Source organism: Vespa mandarinia, chromosome 1 (assembly GCF_050613455.1).
Source record: "Vespa mandarinia isolate Hongniang chromosome 1, ASM5061345v1, whole genome shotgun sequence".
Lineage (NCBI taxonomy): Eukaryota > Metazoa > Arthropoda > Insecta > Hymenoptera > Vespidae > Vespa > Vespa mandarinia.
Genome location: NC_140810.1, coordinates 623,292 through 644,691, shown reverse-complemented (window position 1 = coordinate 644,691; position 21,400 = coordinate 623,292). Strand labels below are relative to the sequence as shown.

Genomic DNA, 21,400 nt, shown 5'->3' with positions numbered 1-21,400 from the left:
CGCATGTTTGCCAAAGTCATTAAGGTGAGATAAGTTTGCTCCGAGTATATACCGGCGAATAAACATTTGCCGCGATGACTCGACGACACGAGTAACGATTTAACGAAAGGAACGTTGGAACTTAGGGTGAGAAAGAGAAAGAAGAAGGATATTCGATGCATTTTTCTTTTATTTATTTATTTTTCTTCTTTTCCATTTTTTTCCCCTTTTTTCTTTCTTTTTCACACGCTACGCTGGCTTCTCGATTTAACGCCTCGAGAAAAAATGTTTTTAATTTTTTCTCCTTCCTTCCTTCCTTCCTTCCTTCTTTCTTTCTTTCATTTTCTTTCTTTCTTCTTTTTCTTTTCCTTTTGCTTCCGATCCGTGGTACAAATCATGCGGATACAAATCATGCGGAACAAAGAATTGACATTTTTATGCGATCTTTTTTCGATATTTATATCACGTTAAAGGATTCGTTCAATACATGTATTGCATATTATATCAGCGTGTATATATGTATGTATGTATGTATGTATGTATCTATCTATCTATGTATGTATGTATGTAATACTCGAAATCTCTCAGGATGTCCTCTCACATGTTTCTCGGTTCTTGTTAAACGTTTCGCTGTACTTATTCCGACAGCTTTATCTTTAATCTCTTCTCATTACTCGTCCAATTCGGAGTCTCTCCACCTCGCGTGGCTTCATTTCTGCGGCGTTGGCACGAGTTACCCGAGATTAAAATAGAGGAAAGCGCACCCCTCTCCTATCTCTTGCCAAGCCTGTCCTTTCAAGCTTTCAAAATACGAGCGCTCTTGACTCCAAGGAAACTCCAAATCTCTTTGCTTCTTTTTTTTCCTTCTTTTTTTTTTGCTTTCTTTTTTTGGTCTTCAAAAAAAAAAAAAGAATTTAGCTACGTAATCCGAAGACACCTCTTTAAGATCTTCTTTTAACTTGCATTAATATCGGTCAAACCAATTAAATGAATGCAATTTATAGTAGAAATCTAGTTGCTCGTTAACTCCTATCTATTATAGCATAGTACACTTTGGAATATTACTTCTAAAGTATATACGTAAATACATGCATACATACATATATATATATATATATGTATATATATACATATATACATATATATATATATATATATGAATCGAATGAATATCGAGCATCGATCCAGCAATAGAGCCGTTTATAAAAATTTAAAGACATTTCATAAAACGTCCTCGTTTAACATACATAGTATACGCAAAAATACACATACGTATCTCGTATGGCAATGTATTAATATATGAGAAGAGCTATCGTTCGCAGCCATCGAGCATCTCGTATATAATGGCGAAAAATGGAAGAGGATGGAGAAGAGAGGTATTACGCTCTCGCTAAGCCACGATGTTTTTTTTATTTTATGCCGTCTGCGCTATATAATACGTATAAGTGCTTTATAATTTCTATAAAAGCTCACAGAGCGTGCAACGCGATACTCTCTCTCTCTCTTCTCCTCTTTCCCTCCGAGTTCTTCACTCTCTCTCCTTGCTGATTGTAGCGGTTGTCCTTATCGACGACTGCATTTTCGTCGAAAAAGTCAAAGCTATCGTCTTTTTTCTTTTTTTCCTTCTTTCTTTTTTCTTCCTTTTTTCTACTCTTTTTTCTTGTTTTCTTTCTTTTTTTTCCTCGACCCCCATCTCCTTTTTTCTTCTCACAGCTCAGAGGCGCGATCATCGTTTACGTTAATGGACGTTTTAATTACGATGCGCCTTTTTTTCTTTTTTTTTTTTATATATATATCCGGCAGACCGAGATATCGAAGAGACTGAACGCCATTATCGCCCAGATCCTGCCGTTTCTTTCTCAGGAACATCAACAGCAAGTTGCCACGGCTGTCGATAGGGCGAAACAAGTTACCATGACGGAACTCAATTCCATAATAGGGGTAAGTACGATTAAATTTTATCAGAAAGAAAAAAAGGAAAAAGAAATAAATTTACTCTTATACTTCAACATAATTCCTTTGCAATATACTCTCTCACTTCGTTATAATATTCAATATAATTCTTATCTCAACGATTTTTATTCGACGACACGACACTCAAATAATTTTGATAATCAGCTTTGCCATTCTCGTCGTCATTGTCGTATCTCTCGACTGGAATTGAAGTCGTTCCATCTACATTCGAGCGTCGTAAGTTCGCTAAAGTAAAACCGGTTGATCACGAAATAACTAAGAGGGAGGTGTGAAACGTTTATTATACGAGTCGACAAGAATTTTATTAACTCACGCATTCTCTGTTTAATTCAAATTACACACACACACACACACACACACACACATATATATATATATATAAAACGATCACGATAAAGAGAAAAAACGGAAAGGTTCTCGATGATAATGGACAATATCGAGGATATATACTTTGAAGCAAAATAAATTTCAGAAGCGTATCAATCGAAGCTATCGTGGATGTTAATTGCAATAAATAAATAAATGGGTTATTCTCCGTTAACGATCGATTCCGTTCATACTTAATATCATAAGGAAATTTGTATTTTTGTATCGCGATGATAAAAACGCTTACTCGTTTGAAATTGGCATGCGATCGTGTGGCGACCCGTCGCGTATAATTGAGTTCCAAGTTGGTACTCTACTTTCTCTCTCTCTCTCTCTCTTTCTCTCTATTTCTCTGTCTCTTCGTGTACATGACTCGAATAATTTTCCAATCGCCGGTGGTAAAGCTTAAACGAACCTGTACAGAAAATCAAAGTCTCGGTGTCGTCAAATATCGAGAAAGACTACGATTATTTCTTCGATAAAACGAATTGGGACGGGGAGAAAGGGTTCGCCATAAAAAAAAAAAAGAGAAAAGAGAAGTAGGAAAAAAAAAATGTGTAATCATAATCGAAAGGGTAGTAATTTTTTTGGAGGAGATCGTTGTTTCGTAACGTGCACGTTAAAGAATGAATAAGAGTTAAAGAGGAGAAGACGGAGATAGAAAGGGAGCAAAAGGAAGAAGAAGGCTACCTTCGTTTGGACAAAAGGGAAGAAAAAAAAGAATGATAGAAAGAAGGAAAAGGAGAAACGGAAGGGTGGGCAGGGTTGAAAAACGATCATGTAGTTCTCCGATAGTCAGGTGGTGTATCGGTAATAGGGTAGACTATGGAAGAATTGAGAGAGTGAAAGAGAAGGGAGGAGAAAGGAGGGGGCTTGAGTTTGAGAGGGGAGACGCCGTTCTGGAGGCGATGAGGGCAAATAGACAGAAGCGCCAACCCTCCATGAATATGTATTACTCGGTAAACAGGGCTTGAATCAATATTTCGTTTAATAATACTGCACACGGAACGCAGCAGCCCTTCAAGCTCCCTTCTCTTCCTCTCTCTCTCTCTCTCTCGCTCTCCCTCCTCTATGTCTGTCTTCATCGTACACACGCGTTCGTGCTCTTACACAATTCCATATGGCTTTTTGTCACGTGCTCTCTCTCTCTCTCTCTCTCTCTCTATCTCTCGCTCGCTTTCGCTCCGTTGGATTTAACACGCAGGTAAGGGGTGAGTCTCACCTCGAGACTTAACCATCTTTACTTTCAACGTGACGCAACCCCTCTTTTGTAGTTCTTCTTGAGGGATCGTTTATCTATCTCTTTCTCTCTTATTCTTTCGGCTTTGTCGCATTTTTCTCATAAATATCTGTCTATCCGGTCTTACGCGTTATTCACGCAGCGTTAAATCTCGTTTAGGACTATTACGTTCCGTTCGATCGTTTTCTATTTGAATACAAATCGGTGTGCACGACGATTTACATCATGGAAGAACAAAGTTTCGACTTCTTGATATTACCAACGATTTAACTTTCAAGAGCGAAATAGAGCGAGAGAGAGAGAGAGAGAGAGAGAGAGAGAGAGAGAGAAAGAGTGTATGTATGTGTGTGTGTATGAGAGAGAGAGAGAGGATAATAAAGTGGCACGTGATGAATCCGGACGCAAAGCCGAGGAAGGGAGTTCTCTGGAGGGGTAGCAGGAAACTCGAGTCGGTGTGGCCCTTAAACCGGAAGTCGAGTGGCCGGGGGGCAAATTGCACGGTACTTCCTCGCGTACGTGCCGGTAGCGGGCCGCAAATACGTCCCCGGAGAGATAAACGTTGGCTGGTCTTGGCACCGACGGGAATCTATGTACCTATGTATATATACCTACGTGACCTTCTCCTGGCGACTCATTCCAAGCAAGGAACCTACATAGAGAAGGCAATCCGCAGCCCTTGGGGCGAGTTCACTGGGCGGAGACGGGGAAATAACTATCGCACACAATCGGCGCGTAGCCCGAGAGGGATTATTTCGTATAATCCACCCCTAGTGCTGGCGAACCCCTCAGGCTCTTCTCTCTCTCTCTCTCTCTCTCTCTCTCTCTTTGCACACCCCTAAGTGCCTAAAGTGAAATCCACGATAAGCACGATTCGCACGCGTAACGAGTTTATCGGGATTCCCCCTGCCTCCCCTTTCACATTTACGACCTTAACACGCACACTATCGCACACAAAATTATACGTATATACAAATGTTGCAATCCCCAAGGCTCGACGACCGACCGTCCGATCCTCCCTCCTATTGGTCTTTCTTACGCTTTCTATTTCTGACCCTTCTATATACAACACACGCTCGATATTCTTTCCTTCTCCCTTTTCTATAATATATACCAGGAGTTACATACTTATGTATGAACAAGGGTTACGTGTCCCTCCTCCTCTACGGTTTTTCGAACGTACACTATTCGATGCTATCGGCGTTTACGTTTCTTCTTCGGTATGGTGGGTAATATGAGAAAGGCATTTGAGCATGTAGACAAATATCCGTACCTGTTTGCGTTTTAGAAGGGGTGAATGGTAACGAGAGAAGGATCACTTTATTGACGCATCCTATAAATATATTTTATTTAGGATATTAAACGTACGGAGGAATCACGTTTCGATTTCTCAATATAATTTTTTTATTTATTCGTTTAGAAAATTCTTAACTCGAGTTCGCGTCTGTGGAAAAAAAAATGTCATATTTACATTGGAAATATTCTTTTTACCGTAAACACTGGTTATTTTACGTTGAACGTCCTTGTGAGAATGTATATGCAACATATCGAAATAAAAAAACATTGACACAAATATACCTTCTCGCTCGTTAAGTATAATTATGTTTTCCTTGTAGACGTTGCAACAACAGAGGCCCGATATTCCTCGATTATTGCAGCAAATGCACGCTCAACAACTGCCACCAGGAGCGACTATAGGCGCGCATCCAGGAATCCCCGGTCTACCCGGATTGGGACCAGCTGCTGGTCTTCCGGTACCGACATCCGCTTCCGCGGCTTTACTAGGTCTTGGATTGACTCCGGGCGCAGCGACGACACCCGGAACGACGGCAGCTCATCCGCTTTCGATGCTAGCTAAACCGGAGATTCATCGTGGTCAACCGGACGATCTCAAAAGCAACGGTGGTCAGTTTCTTTTTGTATTTTTGACTTTCACCGAAAATTCAATATATTCTATATCGATTTCTATAAAAACGTACGAAAATATATGAGAATTTTTAACGTAAAACGTTAAGCACCCCGGGTATGGCAAATGTTCCATTTTTTTTCTTTTTCTTTCAACATTTCGACTGTATTCGTACGTCTTTAATAATTCGATCGAACAAATATAATGAGAAGGGGTTGAGAGGATGGAAATTAAACGATTAGAGAGGTTAACGTTTCCAGATATAAATTAGAAGATACTCGTCTCGTAGCGTGGAAGGACAATTTCGTTATACATTTCGAGATAGGAACTAGGTATCTCTAGATAGTATATACTACCGTCAGACGCGGAATAACGAGAGATCGCGTGTTTAATTTCTTCCGCATAATGATCGAAAATGTGGGCCGCGTTGAGTTGAGTTTAGTTGCGCTATGTTGCCTTGCCTTGCGTTGCGTTGCGTTGCGTTGCGTTGCGTTGCGTTGCGTTGCCTTGCTTTGCCTTGCGTTACATTGCGTTGCATCGCGTCGTTACATGCCTCACGATCGTTCTCGCGTATCGCGTTATGTTGTCGAGCGAAAGTCTCGATGGGACATGATAATCCACGATGTTACCGGCACACGCGAACCTTATCACGTCGAGTTGAGAAAAAGTATATGAAATTATTTGGTTATATATATATATATATATATATATATATATATATATATATATACATACATACATACATACATACAGGGTGTACCTTAACACGCGTTCTTATTATTCACCGTGCATTACACTATGAGGCACGAAAACAGTGAAGAAAGAAAAAAATATATATAAAAAAAAATATATATATAAAAAAAAAAAAAGAAAAAAGAAGATAAAAAAGAAAGAAAGGAAGGAAGGGTTAGAAGAAGAAGAAGAAGAAGAAAAAATACGTTCACATATTCGTGCGTGATCTTTGACCATTTTTCCATTCCAATGATCCTTATCGCAAACCGAGTTGGTATAACCAAAGGACAACGGTGAATGCGCTTATGCCATTGTATAGAATAAACGTCTGAAATTTGTGAATAGATAAGAGACAATATGCTACGGTAATTATAGGTTCGGACGGTATACATGCACGTTTCGAACACTTCCTCGTAGATAAAAGGTAAGGAATTACATATATCGATGTTAACCGATAAGAAAAAGACGATTTTATGAATTTCTTTCATTGTTTTCGTTATCTAAACGATCGGCACGTTAAAGGAAGTCCTTCGCGTGTTAAAGAAATTCAATCTATTTATATCATTACCGTTTAAAAGACGATTCGCATAAATACTTACAAAACGATGTATGTATTTTAAATGAGAATATTATTAACACGTAATTACGATTCATTCGTTTCTCGACGAACGCTTATAGTTAGAAATACCAACTTGTTACTACGTATTGAGGACACCCTGTATATATAACAGGAGATTTTCGAAAAGATTTCATTCGACCAGAGGCATAGAAAACGAAATTTTCTACTCTTTTGTAGACGAACCTCGTTTGATCTCGTGATACTCGACGCGTATGTACATACATATATCATTTCCGTCGAATGAAAGCCCGCGACCAGGCGTGGTTGGGGGTGTGGTGAGGTGGGGCGCAGAGGTGCGGCGTGCAGGACGCTGAAAAAAAATATGTAGTATCTAGGCGACGCAAAGGGAGAAGGACGAGGAGAGTGACGAGGAGAGACGAGAAGGGATGAGGAGAAAGAGGGAGAGGAGGAGGAGGAGGAGGAGGAGGTGGAGGATATGATGGGGATGGTGCACGAGTCGGTTCGCTTGCCCGGAAATTTCCAAAGCGCTTTTCGGGTATCCGCTTTCGAGAGACGAGAGCGTGTTGCGTCACCCTGTTAGCGGACACCGGCGGTTTTCAGCGAAAAGCGCATAAATATGCATGAAGATCATTTATACGGGTGCCGTTTTCCCTCTCTCTCTCTCTCTCTCTCTCTCTCTCTCTCTCTCTCTCTCTCTCTCTCTCGCTCGCTCACTCTTTTTCTCTCTCACTTTCTCTCTCTCGCTCTCTCTTTCTCTTTCATTCTCTGTCTCTCATTCTCTATCTTTGTCTCTCTCTTTTCCATAGACCACCTCGCACATCCCTTTCTATGTTATTAACATTTTATCGACGCGTTTCGCGCGTGTACGTTTTCCGGCGCTCGCTTTTTCTAGACTCTTTCCACGCTCCGTCGGACGGAGTGAAAATCGTTTTCGATGATTAAAAGGAATAAAAGGGAGAAAGAAAAAAAAAAATAGATAAATAAAAAAAAGATAGAAAAAGTAGTTAAAGGTGAAATATAAAAACGAATACGTCGGTAGACTTACCATTGAAAGTCCGGGCTAACGAGATACTTTTTTTTTTTTTTATTCTGTTGCAGGTCTTAGCTCGACCGAGGAGAGACACGTGAGTAGGCGAACGATTTAAATAAAAAAAAAAAAAAAAAAAGAAAAAAATAAATAAATAAATAAAAGAAAACAAAAAAGAAAGAAAAAGAAAACGTTCGATTTCTCCGCATCTTATTCTCCAAAAATGGGAGATCGTAAAGGAGTCACGCGAGCTACGAATTTTCCGATCGGACAATGCATCTTTACGTAGAGAAATACATATACATATTTGTACCTATACGAGTGTACGGGGTTAAACGATTCTTTTTGGTTTTTTTTTTCTGCTCTTTTTTTTTCTTTTTTAAATGTTCCCTCGCGCTGCAAGCGGCTCTCGATCGTAACGAATTTCCCCATTATCCGCGTCGAATGTCGGCGCGATGAAAGGCGATAAAACTGTTTTTTTTTTCTCTCGCGGTCGTAATCAACGCTCGCGCGGAACGTTCGCCTCGGATATCGCTGTTATTGCATCGTTTATATGCACGTAGCTACTTCGTACGTATCTACATACATAGGTGAACGCATCGTATCTATGTATGCATGCGTGCATGTATATATGTGTGTATGTATGTATGTATGTATGTAGGTATCTACACGATTACGAATCTCGCATCGAAATTTATAGCAACGCGATCTCGCGCATCGTTAAATATTTCTCATTCGGAGAACTGGGCATATAAATTATTTATCGAAACGTCAAATTAATAATCCGATTAACCGTGAAATCGTGGCAATTGGACTCGTTGATAGTTGTTGGTGGTGTGGACGGTAAGCGACAAGCGAGGCCGAAGACGACGCTTATTGCCAAAAATTTCATGAAAGATGAAGATACGAGGGGGAAACGGTTAAGTTTTTTAACGTTTCCGCAACTCGTCCAACGCAATTAGCATATTTTGGCGAGGGTGAGTTCTCTTTGCAAGAAGAAAGGAAAGAGAAGAGAAGAGAAGAGGAAAGAAGAGAAGAATGGAGAAGAGAAGAGAAGAGAAGAGAAGAGTGCTTCCGTAGAGAGACGCACAAGCACACATAGTCGAGTCGTAAGTCAGAGAGAAGCAGCGCGTGCAAGCGTACTCGAGCGTGCTGGTACTCAACGTAGCCTCGTGTATAACACGCAGATTACACGCGTGTAACTTTTCGTGCTCGCGAAGGGTGGTAGAAACGAACGGCGCGCTGTGGTGCCGGCTGCTGCTGCCGTTGCTTCGCGTATACCCGCACTCTCTACGGTGCAATTTATGTTTTCGACGGACGCTCGAGAGCCACGGAAAGTGGCCGCATGGAAAGAGAGAGAGAGAGAGAGAGAGAGAAAGTACACGAAGAGGAGTAGTAGTACTAACAGCGAGGGCAGCCGCTATGTTGTGTAGTAGTTGCTAGTAGTCGGGGAATACTGGTGGTGGTGGTGGTGATGGTGGTGGTGGTAGGGGTAAAGTTCAACTACTACGTTCTGGGATTAAGCACGAAAGTGAGAGAGAGAGAGAGAGAGAGAGAGAGAGAGAGAGAGAGAACAAAAACGTAACAAACGCATTTTCCACCTTTCTTCGTCTCCGTAAAATTACCTGTCCGTTTTCACCTTGTCGAGATGAAATTACGAATTCAAATATGAATTTTAAGCGTACTTCGCAATCTCTTTGTTATTCTAAGAGAAGGAAAGAGAAACGTAGAAGGTGAAGCGTTAAATTTATGCCCGATATATCTTCCGTTCGCGTCCTGCCGAGTTTGTAGTACATACCTACCTATATACATAATTCCCATGTTCCGATTCGATCGTTAATTTAATTCGGCCGAAGAATTAATTATCCTAGCGACGTGAGCCTTCGGTCAATTCTCGGAGAGAGCCCGCCAGCGTTGTTTATAACGTGCTTGCGCGAACAGCGAATGCATTAATATGTATTACGTGAAATATGTAAATACGTATGAATGTATATACGTTCGTACGTATATACATTCATACCTATATATAATATGTACGTACGAATCCGTTAAGCTCTTTTACATGTTAAGAACTCGAATTACGGAACAATAGAGGAGGGACATGGTCGAAAGTACTTTTCAGACGTTTACGATGCCGCAAAAAAATTGTTAAATAGAAGCGAAGTGAACGGGCTATCGCGCGTGAAAAGCATGATAGGTAAATGGAGAGAAAGAGTGGGAGGGTGAGAGACGAAGAAGAAAGAGGACAGACGGAGGTGGGGATAGTGGAAAGGAGTCGTTCGTGAGACAAGAAAGAGCAAACGAGTGGGAGAGATAGAGATAGATAGAAAGAGAGAGAGAGAGAGAGAGAGAGAGAGAGAGAGAAAGAGAGAGAGAGAGAAAGAGAGAGAGAGAGAGAGAGAAAGAGAGAAAGGAGAGAGACGGAAAAAATAATGGAAAGAAACGAAGGTAGGCCATAAAGAAGGGCGAGAAGGGAGTGCGGAGCGTGTATTATAGGTTTGCCGAGTCTGTAATCATCGCAGGACCGCGAAACGCCCACCGACGCCCTCTCATTCCGCGTCTTGCCATTCTATTTTCCTCTCTTCTTCCTCTCTTCGTGCCCGAGGCACTTTCCGTTCTGAGCCTTCTGCTCGTGTCCTCCATCCTTTTCTCTTTTTCTTCCTCTCTCTTATCCTTTTTTCTCTCTCTTCCTTCCTTTCTTTCTTTCGTTTTATATCTCTTTTTTCTTTTTTTTTTCTTTTTCTTTTTCTTTTTCTTTTTTTTTTCTTTTTCTTTTTCTTTCTCCACTCGCAGCCGTACGTTATGCATGCCCACTCTATAATCATTATCGGCCCTACCAGACCGACCCCTTTCCCTTCTCCACCCCCAACCCTTTTCTCCTGTCCTTTTTCGTCTCGCAGCTCATTTTCTGTTCTCTTCTCACACTCCTCGAGATAAAGATAGATAGATAGAGAGAGAGAGAGAGAGAGAGAGAGAGAGCCTCGAGCCACCGCATCCTATCTTTTCCTTTTTCTACCCTTTTACCTTCCCTCTTGTTCTCCTCCCTTCCTGCCATGAATTCCATTATACTTCATTACAGCTTGACCGATGGCCGAGGACGCGTGCCACCTTGTGATTCGAGAAATTTCACTCGAATATCGGCAATCCTTTTTTTCTTCCTCATTTTTCTTTCACCTCGCCATCCCGCCGTCGATTCCCTCGTTGAAATTATACATCCTACGACACATACAGTTCAACACTAGTTTTATGTAAATACGTAGATGTAAAAAATGAAAAGCACGAACGCGTAATAATTTCAAATACGCGCGCGCGTGTGTATATTTTTATACAAATGGAAAAAAAATTTTCGTAAAAACCGTCAGGTTGTAAACGTAAAATTGAAATTCATCGATCGGTGGATGACGAGCACGGAACGCGAGCGAACGCTCTCCGACGATAATAAAAGTGGACTCGACTAGATCGTTAATAGTGCGGTAATCGCGCTGACAGCCAAAATTACATTTTAATATCGTCCTCGCGGGCTAAACGAGTACGCTCTACCGAACGTTCCACGTTTCATGTCGCCCGCTAAAATCGAAATCGATTACCGCGAAAGCTCGTCTGACGATTGTTAATAACCATCGACGTAGATAATTATGGTTTGTCACGTAACATCCTGCGTGTAGAAAACGTCTTGTTTCTACTATCGTGTATTATGAAAATTGGATGTGTATATATATATATATATATATATATATATATATATATATATATATATTTTGATTCGACTTAAAGACGAGCGGACTCCTTTGAATCTCTTTTCTTTTCTTTTTCTTTCGGTTTTTTCTCTCAATTCTTTTCCTTATTTTTCGTAAAAAATATCATCGTCTAATTGGCAATATTTTTGTATTACAGAGAAGTTCCATATCTCCCGGTGACAAGTACAGTCGACCACGAACGCCACAAGAATCCCATCACGGTCATCATTCCCAGAACCATCACGATCACTCGATTCACATAAAGAAAATGAAGAAGGAACAGGACAAGGACATCGGACACGTAAGTTTGATATTTCTTGGTGTAAGTGCGTTAGTTACGTAGGTAGACGCGTAGGTAAACGATAAATATCTGGTACTGGAGAGAACTATAATTTAGTCGTTACGAAGAAATCCACGATTAATCGCCGTCTCTAATACTGCTCAGATCTCTATCGCTAATTAGATTCCTATCGAGTGTCGCTAGGTACATTAGAAAGCCGATACATAATCTCGATTAGATAATCATCGTCGCGGTGGAAGCAGTTAATTAAGGAGAGAGAGAGAGAGAGAGAGAGAGAGAGAGAGAGAGAGAGAGAGTCGAGATCACGTTTTCCTTTTTTCTTGACTCTAATAGAGCGACGGGGAGAAGAGCGATCAGGATCTTGTGGTGGACGATGCGAGCGAGGGACCGACGAGTCCGGTAGTCAATGGAAGGTCGTCTCCTCGAGAAAATGGGATCGACAAGGTGGTAGTGGCGCCATTGGGTAGCAGCGTACAAACGAAAAAGGACATAACACCGCACTCGCCTAGAAGTGGGACGAGCAGCAACGCGAGCACCCCTTCGGCAAAAAAAATGGAAGAACGAGAGAAGGCTACGACACCGATCTCAAAATCTCTCACGCCAACATCCGGATCGGCGGTAATCGGTGGTGGCGGTGGCGGTGGTAGCGGTGGCGGTGGCGGCGGTGGTGGCGGCGGTGGCGGCGGTGGCGGTGGAGGCGGTGGTCTGAAGCCATCGGTTTCGGCGAAACTCTTACAAGGTCCACCTACCGGCGGTGCCGTTCCTGGCCCTTACCCTCCTCATTATCCACCCGGACCACCTCCCCATCATCTCGGGCCAGCTGCCCAACATCCTCACGTCGACATGATCGGTTACAACGGTTACGCGCCACCTAGAGCACCGCCTTCCCTTCAACAGCTTTACGATCCCCACGTTACGATGAGGGCACCCATGGTTGGCTCGGTCGGTGTACCTGGTGGCAAACCGTAAGTACGAATTAATCGAACGTTATACTCTCGCCTCTCACACTAAAGGAAAAAATTAAATTTTCCCCATTTGACTTTTGTTTAACAGGGCGTATAGTTTCCACGTGTCGAGCGAGGGACAGATGCAACCAGCGAATTTCCCTTTGGACGCTTTGATGGGAAGCGGGATACCGCGTCACGCGCGCCAGATTAATACTCTCAGTCACGGCGAGGTCGTGTGCGCGGTCACGATCTCGAATCCAACCAAGTACGTTTACACTGGCGGCAAGGGATGCGTCAAGGTCTGGGACATCAGTCAGGGCGGGACTGGGAGCGCGAAGCCGGTTTCGCAGCTCGATTGCCTGCAACGTGACAACTACATCAGGTTCGTGGAAATTACCTTTCTCGACGACGATCCTATAAACGCTCTTTCTCCCTCTCCCTCTCCCTCTCTTCCTTGTGTTTTCGGTCCGACCAAATTTCCTCTATTTTTCGTAAATTCATCAAACGATGGATACGCAAAAATAGAACTTTTATCGCGTGAAATATACGATAAACGATATTCGCGTATATTATGACGTTACATTGCAAAATTAATAACGACTCGAAAAGCGGCAGTGATTTATAATGAAAACAAAACCGCAGGAATCGAGCGTTAGCACAAACTCCTCTCTCTCTCTCTCTCTCCCCCTCTCTCCCTCTCTCGATATTTTACGAACGTCAAGCGTATTTTTGCATTGTAATAAAATTCCAAGCGGCAAATTGTTCGCGTTTCGCTCCTCCGCTGTGTGATCGTTAATGCTCGTATGTTAATTAAATTTCATACACGTTTCTTGCAATCACGTTTCCCGTTCCTCTCTTCCTCTCCCCCATCTCTCTCTTTCTCCCTAGAACCTTTACCGGATTTGATATATTTTAGCCCCGCTTATATGTAAATTCGGTGCGCTATTGTTCGATTAAAATCTCCGTGAGCATGCATTAATTATCGTTGAAAATACGATCTCGCGATGAACGAATTTTAATACGAGCGTCTACATTATCTCTAAAGTATTCTCTTACAGTCGCGTTATTTAAATGATCGCACTCGATCCTGTGATACATTATCAGAAAACGTCATTCGTTTTGACGAGCATTATAAAACCATTGTTTCCCCTCATACGATACAGATCGGTGAAGCTATTACCGGACGGTAGAACATTGATAGTTGGTGGGGAGGCAAGTCAATTGAGTATCTGGGATCTAGCCAGTCCAACCCCGAGGATCAAAGCCGAATTGACCTCGTCGGCACCGGCGTGTTATGCTCTCGCGATCTCCCCAGACTCGAAGGTCTGCTTCAGTTGCTGCAGCGACGGAAACATCGCCGTCTGGGATCTTCAAAATCAGGCGTTGGTCAGACAGTTCCAAGGTCACACTGATGGTGCCTCTTGCATAGATATATCTGCGAACGGCTCGAAACTCTGGACCGGTGGTCTTGACAACACAGTACGCTCTTGGGATCTCCGGGAGGGTAGACAGCTACAGCAACACGATTTCACGTCGCAGATTTTCTCACTTGGTTACTGTCCCACCGGCGATTGGCTCGCCGTCGGCATGGAGAATTCGAATGTCGAGGTACTCCACGCTCTAAAACCTGACAAGTATCAATTGCATCTGCACGAGTCCTGCGTGTTATCCCTGAGATTTGCCTCGAGCGGTAAATGGTTCGTCTCCACGGGAAAGGACAATCTTCTTAACGCTTGGCGTACCCCTTATGGCGCCTCGATATTCCAGGTAAGAAAGTTTCTCTCTCTCTCTCTCTCTCTCTCTCTCTCTCTCTCTCTCTCTCTTTCTCTCTCTCCCCCCTCCCTTCCTCCCTCTCTTTCTCTTTTAGAATCCTTGGAAAACTTATAAAAAGAGAGTTATTATAAAATTTCGCGAGCGTATCGCGCAATAAAAATGATTCACTTACGGCGAGAATGTTCCATCGATCGACCAGCAAAATCAAGCGGTTGATCTCGTTTCGATTACACTTTCGAATAAAAATTCAAATTTCGTTCGAATCGCGATATTTGATTTTTAGAGGCAGACTCTCGCCGCGAATTCGAAAGATCTATAGCCTTCCATCGTCAGGCGTGTTTCCAAAAATGTATTTTACATCCCGCTTGGCACTACCTCTCTATTTGTTTTGTTCCGCATAAATCCGTGCAGTTGGGAAACCAGAATACGTTTTTTTTCCTTTTTTTTTTCTTTCTTTTTTTTTTTTTTCAAATTTTCCTTGATAATATATAAACTGCGCGCGATCGTTGTAACCCGCAAAGCAAAATTCGTAGGTACCTATGTAGTACTTCCATACGTACATACGATACTTCAAGAGATAAAATCCAACGTACTAATGTTTCGATGTAGTAGTTTCGATTCCACGATGAAATTGGCTTCGCAAACGCAAAACTCGCGCGTCTGCTTTCTAGGGTGAAATATTTTTAGCGAGAAATGATGTATCGGCTAGCATATTTGTTTTATTCCTTTATATCGTCAGTCTCATTCAACGCCTCAGTATATTTTTTTCCCCTTCTTCTTTTTGTTGTTTTATTTATTTTATTTTATTTTATTTTTTTTTCTCTTTTCTTTCCCCATGTCCTTCACTCTTCGATCGTATTTTTACTATTGGACATATGTCGATCGATTGATTTCAGTCGAAGGAATCGTCATCGGTGCTGAGCTGTGACATCTCCGCGGACGACAAGTATATCGTAACCGGTTCTGGTGACAAAAAGGCGACAGTCTACGAGGTTCTTTATTGAAGAAAATCAAAAGGAGTCACCTCCGTCATCATCGAAGACCACTTTTCAAGCGTTCGTCTATATAATTCGTGTGTTATGTTATTTACGAGCAACTTTGTTGCCGTTGTTGTTCTTGTTATCGTCATCGTCGTCGTCGTTGTTGTTGTTGTTGTTGTTTATACCGATGGAAAGAGAGACTATATGCGAAGTTGCAGGTAACAAGTGGATACATCTCGAAGAGAAAGGAAAGGAAATTTCGAAAGGAATTAAATGGTCCGAATTTGATAGCTCGTTAAATCTGATCTGTCGGTGGCGATTAGTATAAAATGCTCGAGAGCTTGGTGAATTTATATACACGAATGTAGATAGATTTTCACTCGAATTATTCGAAACGAAGCAGGTCTTTACAATTTTTCGGTAACTGCTTCTAATTCTTTTTTCCGGCATTTCCTTTTCGACCTTTTTCCTTTTCTAATTTTTTTTTTGTTTCTTTATTTTCTTTTCTTTTGTTTTTTCTTTTTTTTTTTTCTTACGGTTCGATGGACGTTAAAATGACATAGTCGGACCAAATCGCGAGTTTCATAAGTTCTCGAATAAGTGACTCGAAAATTCGAGCAAGCCTTACTAAAGTTTTAAATTATCGTAAAAGAAGGCGAAGGACGAGAATGGGAGTACGGCGAGGATAGGACTCGAACAATGAGCTCCGATAAGCTCCCTTTAATAAGCGATCTTGAAAAGCGGTTTCGTTCGTTCCGTTTCTCTCGACGCGCATAAATGAATCGCCTTTGGCAACGAGATCGCACATTAATTCTACTTAGGATTAGAAGGTATAGTGACGAGCGTAAAGTAACGCTTTGCTCACGCATATCTTGCCTATCTTGTAAATTTTGTATATACCATAGATATACATATATACATATATATATATATTCATATATATATATATATACATATGTATATACATATATATATATATATATATATATATATATATATATATATTATAGAGAGCATCACGAGCATACCGTCATATTTTTCTACGTCTACCGAGAGAGCTCGGTGGCAAACACGAAAAGGATAACTCTTTGTAAATATTAATCGAGATTTAGAGATTATTATACATAAACGGATAAGAGTCGAAATAATAAAAGAGTATAAAGCGACGTATTAAATCAATGTTACTAACTATTCATTCCTCCTCGAATATTTATTCACCGATCCGAAGAACAAACATTTTCAGGTAAGTTGAGTAAACGTATACATGCCATCATCGTTGCCTAACGTAATAACAAAAATTTTATGCATGATCACACGAGACATTATAATCCTTATCTTATATATTCTCTTATATATGATAAAATGGTAATGGGTAATAGAAAATATGTCGATATCCGTTAATATCTGTAGAATTAGACGATCGGGAAGAGAGAGCAATTTGAATTTGAAACTGGTAGATTGGCGGAGGAGGAGAAAGCGGAGTAGTGGTAAAGAACATGGCAGAGATCGCGGTGGCCGTGCGAAAGCCACCACCGAGTAGGTAATTAGCGATGCCATGCATGCACACGGTTCAGCCGTATTCAATGGAAGGTTCATCGACGTAACGTTATTATGATAGCAGCACATTTTGCATATGTGCCCGCTATCGGGATATAGAAGAGTATTGCGACGAGGGTTGTATTATAGTCTAGAGAGGGAAAGAGAGATAGATAGAGAGGGGTTGGATTTGAACGGGGAAAGGATGATTTTACGCGGGATTTGCCGCACGCCGAGTCGTATTTGCATGGTAATGATATGCGACGCGGTAGGAATGACGCCCGGGGACGTTGTCGGGGAAACCTATTGGGAGTCGGGCGTGGGGGGTAGGGCGAACTTTACGTGGGTTTACGGGGGTTAGAACTTGGAGGGGGTCGAGTACCAAGCGCGACCGATGGGACGCCCACGGCATTTCGCGGATGAATCTTGAATATATCGCGCTAGCTAAATACAGATCGGTTATTATGGATAATTCAATGGAGAAAGAGGATTTATCGTATCAGGGAAGGTCCCGTCGATACGATGAACGAAGGAACGTATCAATTTCATTCGATAATATAACGAGATTAACTTATAAAAAATTTATACATTCGATTAATTTATACCGAGATATTAATGGGAAATATATATTGGAATAATCAGATATTCAAGGAGAGAATTGTAATCGATACGGAATGGAAATAATGGGAAACAAAAAAGGTAATTTCAAGTGATACGTAATTATGTGGCACGAAGGTAGTTATGAAATAAAGTTTTTAAACCATACGTTACGATACTTGACAGCACAACCGAGCGTTTCCGTCTAACAAGAGAACAGGGGGTGAGAGAGAGAGAGAGAGAGAGAGAGGTTACGAGCTCTCATAATAAAAAGGAAGAAAAAGTAAAGAAGTCATAGGAAAAGAATGAGGTGGAAAAGAACGCGTCTCTATTTTTCCCCAACGAAAAGCAAACGTAGCGACAACGCGTATCCTCTCTTTTATCAGAACTTAATGTATTCTCATAACGAATTCATGAAGCGTGTGTCGGATCGTATATGCGTGTGCACGTAGGTAGGTAGGTGGGTAGGTAGATAGGTATATAATATATATATTTGTGTGTGTATATATATATATATATATATATATATATATATATATATGCGTTGTATATTACGTAGGGAAGACGGATGGCTCTGTTGATTTTCAACGTCGGTAGAGAAGGATATTTTACGACTTGCCGATTTTTATCCGTTTGAATATACGAGCAAAGGAGTGCGAGAAAGAGAGAGAGGAAGAGAGTGAGTATGCAGAGTTTGGGCCAGACAAGCGATGCAAAGCGCCACCCACACGCGAGGCACTAATTTTCCCTCTGTCCGTTGGCGTCCCACTGCGGCGGCGGCGACGGCGGCGGCGGTGGCGGTGGTAGTGGCGGCGGCAGCGTCGACGGCGGCCGGTGCGCACACAAACGTGGCAAATTAACAGGCACGCAAATGAGCGAGTTCACGCGCTCGCTTTCGTGTTTCACCGGTACCTCTCTCGTCACAATTGGACACTAATAAACGCGCGCCAATGTGTTCACCCTCTCCTTCTCTCTTCCCGTCTCTCCCTGCCTCCCTTTTTCTCGTTGTTTCTCATCCGCTACCGCACACCGAATGGGAAAGTACAACGCTTCTTTTTTTGTTTTTTTTTTTTTTTTTTGTTTCTTTCCTTTTTCTCTCCTCCCCCATTTTACAGTACGAGAGAACCGAAGAAAATCGTCCGTCCGGCAAAAGCGAAAGGAAGAACATCGACTCGCTTGGTTGCTCGTCTAAGCCCGTACAAGAGAGAGAGAACGGTGTTACCCGACACGCTTCGATGCACGGAGAAAGAAGACCGGGGATAAATTTTCGAAGCGATTCAATTGCTCGTGGATGAGTCTATGTATTTTATCGGATGGACCCCTTTATCGATAAGGGACGGTTCAACTTATTTACGAAAGACTTATTGTTCTTCTTCGGCAAATAAATCCTTTTCAATTTCGAAAGAGTTTCGTGCAGATACAGATGCGCCACCGTGTTTTCCGATAAATAAATACATCCACGTTCAAAAATTTCTATCGCTTTACGATATAAATTTACGATATAACGCGATTATGTTTACGATCGTTTTATTTCTATACTTGCCTGTTAATCGTCTACACAATCGTATCGATTATCTTCACGATAAATGTTTTATTCCCTCCCCCGCCCCTTCTTTGTTTTCCCTTTTCTTTTCTCCCTTCTTTTTTTGGGGGGGGGGGGTTTTGTACGACCAAGGGTAAATTTATATTTGTTTTAAAAATTATAAAGAGCGCTTGAAAATTTTTGATCTAGGATGTACAGCAGTATATCACGTGAAAGCGTTCTTTCGTATATATCGGAAAAACAACGAACGGTAAGATAAAAAAGATGGTGCCTTTGGCGATTGCGCTTTCCGGTTGCCTCGGTGTCTAACAAAAATACGGGATGCCACGAAAAGGCTTGTACGGTGTATGTATGTATGTGTGCGTGCGTGTGTGTATAAATATACACACACGTATATATATATATATATATAGACGAAACCGCTCGAACGAATCCTTTCGTGTTTGTTCGATCTTCGCACAAGCAGGATATGAATATTCGAGGTCGGCTTCCTATCTCACGGAATAGTGGACTCTTTGAAGAAGATTCCATTTTATGATGAACGTGCACGATATGTACGGGTCAATGGAAATAGAAAAAATGATCTATTTTTCTTTTTTCTTTTTCCTATCGAGAATAGTTTGCAGGCAGATAAACGTATCGATGCGTTTTAAAAATGATATTTCATTTAAGGATTAAATGAAATATTACGAGGATCATTGATTATATGGATGAAACGATTGGGCATAAAAATGATCATCCAATTGATCCTTGTTTTTCTTTTTTTTCTATTTTTCTTTTTTCTGGTGTTTTTTCTTTTTTTCCTGTTTTTTATTTCTTTTTTTTTTTGTTTTTACGCGTGAAAAACAAACGCGATCGCACTCGTGAAATCTCAATCCAATCGGAACGCTTTTAAAGCGATCGTTTTTCGTGATTCGCGTTGAACAATTCTATTCGTTTATTCGCGCGAAGCAGGATTAATAAATATCGTCCGAGTGAGAGGTAGAGCGGGAAGAAGAGAATGGCGGGGAATAGGGAGGGTGGAGGAGGAGCATGGCCGAGGGTAGGTCCGTTAGAAATATCCATCCACCCGTCTGGAAATAATTCCTCGGCGATCGTCTGCGAGTTACTACTACGCGTATCTCGGAAATAAATTGGTACGCGTGCGCCTAGGAGCCGTTGGCTGGCGCGAGAAAAGGGTATCGAGGATGAGGCGTACACGGTTATATCGCGAGCGCGAAGCACGATGAAAGTCACGTTTCTCCACCGAGAATCGATCCCGTAGCCCAATAAACGCCGAAATATATTTTTCCAACGCGACATTTCGTGAATATAAATCTTTGAAATCGCGTGAGATTCGTTTCGCGCCTACCATCGACGTTTCTCCGGCTTTTACTCCCTTTATTCATCCTTTTCCTCGTTCTTCCGCGAGAATAACGGCGATATCGTGAGATTTTAATGTCTTTCTTTGAAAAGAAGAAAAAAAGAAGAAGAAGAAGAAGAAGAAAAAAAAAGGAAAAAGTATCGCCAACAATTATCCCGATCTAAATTATCGTGAATCTTTCCAACATTAGTAGACGTTGGAAATCCTTTCGCCGATGAGTTCCGAAGAGAATTTTAAAGCGAACGAAACGGAGATGGGAATAGTCGCGCGGAGGCACAAGGTGGCAGTTAGCGGAGAAGAGTCGTAAACGCGACGGTAACGCGTGTATGTACGAGCGTTAAAAGTCCGCTGCTACCTCCTATAAGCACCATACATAAAAAATATATATGTATGTACATCCGTACGTACATGCATGCATGCATGCATACATACGCATGTGTATACGTATAAATGGAAGAGAGAGAGAGAGGAGGATATATACTTGAAGCCGTTTGCCCGATGAGCTTGGGTACGCTTAAATTTCTCGGTAGTCGGGCTGTAAACGGCAAAACGACGCCGAGAGAAGACAGGATGCGGGAGGATACGAAGGAAGGAAGGAAGGAAGGAAGAGTCGTAGAAATTTATCGTGCGAGTTCACCGCATCTCGGCATGGCGGAATCGCGGTGATTACACGGCGAGGTAATAGCCTCGCATATGGAGACCAGAGATTCTTACTCTCTTTCTCTTTCTTCATATGCCGCTGTATGCCGTCGGCGTTTACGAGCGTTTTCGGCGAGGCCTTTATCCGCTTTAGCGGCACGTTTTTACGTTGCACCTGCCGTC

At 41.8% G+C, this 21,400-nt stretch overlaps 1 protein-coding gene across 2 annotated transcripts in view; it reads left to right on the top strand.

Annotated features, from left to right (window-relative positions):
- LOC118446094 (protein groucho-like) overlaps window positions 1–16,625 on the top strand; it is a 41,326-nt gene extending 24,701 nt beyond the window's left edge. Inside the window, exons 4-11 of one of the 2 annotated variants that reach the window (XM_035876332.2) lie at window positions 1,783–1,920; window positions 5,173–5,461; window positions 7,873–7,898; window positions 11,696–11,839; window positions 12,173–12,804; window positions 12,893–13,168; window positions 13,950–14,553; window positions 15,456–16,625. In XM_035876332.2, the coding sequence (XP_035732225.1) occupies window positions 1,783–1,920; window positions 5,173–5,461; window positions 7,873–7,898; window positions 11,696–11,839; window positions 12,173–12,804; window positions 12,893–13,168; window positions 13,950–14,553; window positions 15,456–15,563 (2,217 nt within the window). In that variant the 3' untranslated portion in view covers window positions 15,564–16,625. The remainder of the gene's footprint in view (window positions 1–1,782; window positions 1,921–5,172; window positions 5,462–7,872; window positions 7,899–11,695; window positions 11,840–12,172; window positions 12,805–12,892; window positions 13,169–13,949; window positions 14,554–15,455) is intronic. The other variant, XM_035876331.2, reaches the window with a different exon arrangement.
- Window positions 16,626–21,400: the final 4,775 nt, after the last annotated feature.